This window comes from Buceros rhinoceros, unplaced genomic scaffold, assembly GCF_000710305.1.
Source record: "Buceros rhinoceros silvestris isolate BGI_N320 unplaced genomic scaffold, ASM71030v1 scaffold3032, whole genome shotgun sequence".
Taxonomy (NCBI): Eukaryota; Metazoa; Chordata; class Aves; order Bucerotiformes; family Bucerotidae; genus Buceros; species Buceros rhinoceros.
In genome coordinates, this window is record NW_010400555.1 from 37,797 (window position 1) to 44,052 (window position 6,256).

The window sequence follows — 6,256 nt, forward strand, 5'->3', positions numbered from 1 at the left end:
CTAGAGCACATTAAGAGTATCTGTTTATCTGACCTGGCTTACGGAAAGACAGACAGAGCAAACGACCAGTTTAACTCAATACAAGGAACAATACAGATTTACGAGTTAGCTGCCCACATCCCATGGCAAATAGAAAGAAGCTACCCTTTGATCAAAGTGGGGGTGAGCTACGTTGAATTTACGGTAGGGTAAATGTGCTCACACCAGCCATTACCTTGGAGCAGCAGGTGTGCTGTAAATCTGTCAGCTTGCTTTGTAGGTATTTGCTCCTTTAGCCGTTCCAAAGTTACCCAGTCAGCCAGCACTTTGGCTTGGTAAAGGGTAGTGGCATTTGTCCAAGAAGGAAGGGTAGACAACTATCTCTCTTCCTTAAGCCATACTACATAATACATAGAGTTATGCAAATGCAAAAAACATCCATACAAAGGCTGGAAGACTCACAAGACACAGCAGACAGGAAACTTAATGGTCACATGCATTACAGTTCAGCAGAGACATTCTTTCACAGTGGTGGAGATTATGGATACTTTCCATCTGAAACAACTCCAGCATCAGAAATTATTTCTGAATACAACAGACTATATTTCTCCTAGGACCTGTTTTTTCGGTTTAGACAAATTTTAGTATAGAGACAAGAGACAAACCTGAGACACAGAAGATACAACCTGTTTCCATTATAAACAGACAAATGGATAATCGAGATGCAGGAACTATCAAACATGTTACACACTCTCTATCTACAGCTCCATGTACTTTTTTCCTGCAACATGGTCTGTCACTTGCTAGATGCAAGTTTGTCACTAAATATGAATTTGTTTTTGACCAGAGCTGGGAGGCATGCATTTAGACAGCAACAATGCAGCTCAAAGTGATGAGCAAGGAACATAGGCGTTCAGGATACGTTTTCTAATTCCATCCCTGTCTTACTGAGCAGCTTAAAACATCTGTCTTAATAATCATATTATTTGAAAGGAGAATAACTTTTTGCATATTTTCTTCACAAAAGGAGAAGTAAGAAGTCCATTAACATATCACGTAAGATGAAAAGCCATCTAAAAGGCTTCTACTTATTTTAGCAGTTTTGACTAAAAAATGATTAGCAGAGTCACTCTGTCAATTAGGTTGAAAAGAGCCAAGAATACTGTGGGAATAGAGTTTCAGAAGCCATCTCTGGTGTTCACATTAAAATGGTGGCCTGACTACTAGCCATACTTCACCTGAGAGTATCTAAACAAGTAAGAGTTTTGATGGGTATCAAGCAGTAGCAGCATTTGCAACATTTTGTTTGCTGTATTTAGTACTTTGACCTGAATTCTCTCTCCCAATAAAGTGACTGTCTTGTAGTTAGCATGACTATCCACACACACAGCATTTCTAAATGGAATTACATATTACCATTTTCTCTCTACCATACTATCTTACCATTTCCAGTATCAGTCAGCACCACAGGTTTATTGCAGTTCACGGACAACAAGCAGCAGGCTTACTTTTGCAGCTTGCTTCAAACAATGTATTGTTTCATATTTATACATTCTTAAAATGTTTTCTTCACTTAGTACCACTTCAAAATTTAAGTTTACATTGAAAAAGGTTACTGATGACTTGACCAAAAACCAGTGCCCAAAATCCCTTTTACTCCCACAGGAAATAGTATTTTCTCCTAAATTAGTATTAATGGATATTTATATTAGCAGACTCCGTATTTCAGAAACCAGTTATTTCATGCTCAATATTCTTTTCAGCAGATGAAGAGGTAGGTATATTTCCACACAAGAAAAAACAATCAAACTGAATAGACACTCAGTTAAATCAAGGAATGTCTGAAAAGCCAAACATTGTTTTGATAGCGCATAAACACAAGGTGTCTGAAGAAAGTCTCCAAGGAGGACAAGAAAAGTTGCACATTCTGATTAGATAATATGTCATAGGATGACATTTAATAATTTTCTGGAAAGAAAACACAAGTATCCAAATGCTACTTCCTTCCCCTCCCTCCCCCAAAGAAATGTGGGTGCAAACAAAACTGCCTGTATCAATGGTAGTATTAACTCTTGATCGCTAAACATGGAATCAACTGCACTTCTTCCTTACATTCACCAACACCAGCAGTCTACAAATTTACACAGAGACCATATGCATGGTAATTACATAATTACAATAGAAATTCAACTTTAGTGTTGTTCTTAAAACAATCTTCATAAATAATGAAAATATCTGTGTTCTAGCTCTTCAGTAACCTAAGGTTAATTGGTACAGAGAGTGTTTTTTTCTTCCTTTTATAAACCAGACTGGAGGATCCTCACTGCCAACACTGGTTAAGGCCTGGATCAAGTTATTCTCCTTTTGCTTTTCCCTTTTTCTGCTTTTTTCCGTTTTCCACTACTGCATTATTTTCTGGTTTGCTCACTCCATTTGCAATAGCACCATTTGCTATTTTGCCATTCTTTACGGGTTCCTTGGGCATCTTATATGTCCGGTAGTAGAAGTTACCAAAGAGGAAAATGAAGGTGACAGCATAGAAAATCACACCCCAGTGCATCCATTTAGGGAAGGGACAATCAATATAAATAGACAAGGCTGTGTGGCCAATAGTCACATGGAACTGCACCTGAAAGACAGAAAATGAGAAGACATTATGGGATCTGGATTTTCTCTACCTTTTGAACAGGTTTTTGCAAGTCAGATGAAACAACCAGTAAAGTAGTATTAGACATGATTCACATGACTCTATGCTGCATATTTTCTGAGAAATGAAGCAAAAACTTCCATCTCCAGGAAGTATTCTAATTTGAGCTGTGAGCATCAGACACCTAAGAACTTTTGGAAGGAGCAGCATCTGCTCCAAAGCTCTGCAAACACAAATCCACTCAGAGGCAATACCTTCTGAGAGAGAGGGAGGAATTTTACTTACCAATTGCAATATGGTCAAGTATCGCTTCCACCACAGGTACTTCTGAAATTTAGGGCCACAGGCAGCTAATCCATAATACATATACATTATGACATGAATAAATGCATTCATCTGGGCTCCAAAAAAAGCTGTCCAGGAACAGAAGGGAAAATTGTCATGTAATTTTAAAAAAAGAGAGATGTCTTTTCTATCATCATCACAGGAATAATACTAAAAATTATAAAGCACAGGACATGACAGGATTCCACCTTTGAAATATTCAATAGTATAGCGTAGACCTGATTCCCAACGTGTGCTAACACAAATGGCTGTTCATGCAAGTAGTATGCCACATCTTTCATCGAACAACTTATGCAAAAGCTTTTCATAAGATTTTTGTTGAAAAGACATAAATCACATGGATTCCACACTAGTTATGGTGGTATAACTGCAATTGTTTTGCTAAAAGATTATTAAAATCTGTATTTGACAATGTAAAGTATAAAATAGCAGATTCTGAACTTAAATCTTTTAATCTGCATTTAAATACCCGAGGTTCACTTCTCAGCAAGAAATCAAAAACTCGTGGAAGTCTGATTAAATAGGCCAAAAAATCATACAAAGCAAAATTTCACATGTGGTTTTCAGATGTTTAAGGGCATTGCCAAATGAGTTTGTCCAAATTGCTCATCTTTAGTTTCCTTACTTATGACTTAAAATATCCTTCATTCTTAAATATATAAATGTATAGTATAACCTTTTCCAGAATAATCCATGCTGGAAACGAAGATGACAGTTCTCATTTGCATTAAGATCTCTTTGCTCTGTCAAGATTAGCAGCCATTTAACAGAAATAAATTGTCATGGTGTAACTGCAGCTGATAGCTAAGCACCACATAGCCACTCGCTCATTCCACCCAGCGGGATGGGGGAGAGAATAAAAAAAAAATTAAAATGCATGGGCTGAAATAAAGACAGTTTAATAGGACAGAAAAGGAAGAAAATAATCATGATGACAACAATAATAAAAGAATTAGAATACAGAAAACAAGTGATGCACAAATGCTCACCACTTGCAGACCGATGCCCGGTTTGCTCCCAAGCAGTGTCGATCTATCCTGGCTGAAACCAGGACACAAACTGTATCTTGTTAAAGTATTCTTACACTGCCCGAAAGGCTCAAAAAGGCTCTAATGTATAAGATTAATATATACAGACGATAGTTGCTGACATCAAACAGCTCAGATGCCCACGTGGTCTAGACCCAGTTAATTACAATAGGGTCTAGTTTATAATAGATCTGCCTATGTAAGCAATGTGCTATCAACTAGAAAACAGAAGAACATACATCTATCCACATTTATGCAGTAGCACTACATAAATGCAGAAGAGCTACTGTTGCTTTTCCTTTTGCAGGGGCTAGAAACAAAGAGACAGTGTAAGAACACAAAACTTCAGATAAATTTGGATATAGTTGCCACTGCTTTATTGAAAACTGCTGATATTTAGCACAAAAAGTCTGAAAATGCAACAAGGGAGAAGGCATTTTGAGATACTCAGGGAATTTCAATGACTACAAGTAAGTGTCCAGTCTCCAATAAACTTATTTTATGGGTGCAGCAGCCAATAAAGACATTAAATATCTGGTTGAGTGCCTGCATCCTGCAGATTACTTTGGAGAAACTCAAGGATAGTCACAGATACTGATTTTAAATACTACTTCTTCTGAATATAAGTAACCACGCAATACAATATATCTATAGAAAATGAGAGCACAAATCCTCTACGCATTAAGTGTTATTGTGGTTTGACAAATTAACCCCCAAAATATTAGTTTTGTGTGATGTTTACTGTGTTATTTTCAGTGTTGAAAGCCTATGAAGCACATTACAAACAGGCAGGGTGTTTTCCATGAACTTTGTTCATTTCCAGCCCTTTGTCTTCCTTGCTTCATTTCCCATGCGGAAAAAAAAAAGTTTTGTAATTCATTAGACTATTGCCCTGTTATCTTCCCCCTGCCCATTTCCCACAGAGTAAGACTGCATGAATTAAAGCTACTGTACTGCTTCAGTGCTATTAAAGCAGTCTTGTATATTATAATGTTAAGTCTATGAAAACTTTTCTCCACTGCTCACGAACAATACTAAGTCCCCCTTGTGTCCAGTCAAAAGGATATGAGAGGAAGGGAACTCACCTTGTCCACCTGCAACCCACTTAATACCAATCCACCACAAGGTGAACATGGTGAAATGGTGATAGACATGAAGGAAACTGATTTGGTTAAATTTCTTCCTCAGGATGAAGAATACTGTATCCAAATATTCAATTCCTTTGGAGACATAATACCACCATAAAGCAGCAGCTATCTGCAATGGAAAAAACAAAAACAAAAAAACAAACCACAACAAAGCAGCTTTAGTGATTCCAGGCAGAACTGAATGAAGTTCTCTCTATCTGTCTGCTGCGAGAGATAACTCCTCCTTCCCCAAATCCTGGTAAATGTTGAGGGGCAGTCATCAAACATCTGACAGTATGAGAAGAACAATAAAAACAATACTCTGTTCATCTATTCTGGGCATCGAAGTATTACTCCGAGTCTAATGCTCACAAATCATAATCATAAAAGAGCTAACATGAGTAAAAGCCTTGCCATCTCTGAAGAGTTTACCAGTTAAACACAGGGCGTTTGTGTCCTTATTCTCTATCCTAAGCTTTGCGGGAGAAGACTACTGAGGAGACACTTTGATGCAGTCGGAACAATGAGGCAGAAACATTATGATGTTATGAAGTTGCAAAGGTTGAAATCTTACATAAAACTCTTTCAGCACCACAAGCATATGGGTAGGAAATCAAATCACTCTTACAAGCTAGGTGTGGTACAGATTTCACATCCTTTGGAGCAATATTCTCCTCAGCTTCTTCTGGCCTGCTCAGTAAGCCCCTCTGGAAAGCAGCATTCCCCCACTGGCTCCGTGCCATTCAGGGAATAGAAGAAATGAGGCCATGAGAGTCACACATCTACCCAACAGGGCAGTGCTACATATCAAGAACTCTCTTTCTAATCCACCCATGACAGTGAATCTTGCCCAAGATGCAATACAAACATGACTTCCTGCTGTAATCAGGATATTGTTGCATCAGGTAAAGCCTACTAGTTCCACATAGCAATTTGCTAATACTATGATATGGGGGTATGGTGGTGGTGGGGAAACCCTTCCAGATCCTGAAGCATAGCAATGTTCTGGCATAGTAAGTCATCCAGCTTGTTATGCAAGGGTGGAACCAGAACATATCCCAGATGGTGACTCACACATGAGAATGAAAAAAAAAAAAAAAAAAAAAAGAAGTGGGAAAAAGCACCACAGG

General features: G+C 38.0%; 1 protein-coding gene across 1 annotated transcript in view; it reads right to left on the reverse strand.

The window, feature by feature from the left end:
- Nucleotides 1-1,702: 1,702 nt before the first annotated feature.
- Nucleotides 1,703-6,256, reverse strand: part of ELOVL4 (ELOVL fatty acid elongase 4) — a 13,848-nt gene continuing 9,294 nt past the window's right edge. Inside the window, exons 3-5 of the mRNA XM_010131905.1 lie at nucleotides 5,085-5,256; nucleotides 2,912-3,039; nucleotides 1,703-2,608 (exon numbers count right to left, since the gene is read on the reverse strand). Coding sequence (XP_010130207.1) covers nucleotides 2,333-2,608; nucleotides 2,912-3,039; nucleotides 5,085-5,256 — 576 coding nt within the window. The 3' untranslated portion in view covers nucleotides 1,703-2,332. The remainder of the gene's footprint in view (nucleotides 2,609-2,911; nucleotides 3,040-5,084; nucleotides 5,257-6,256) is intronic.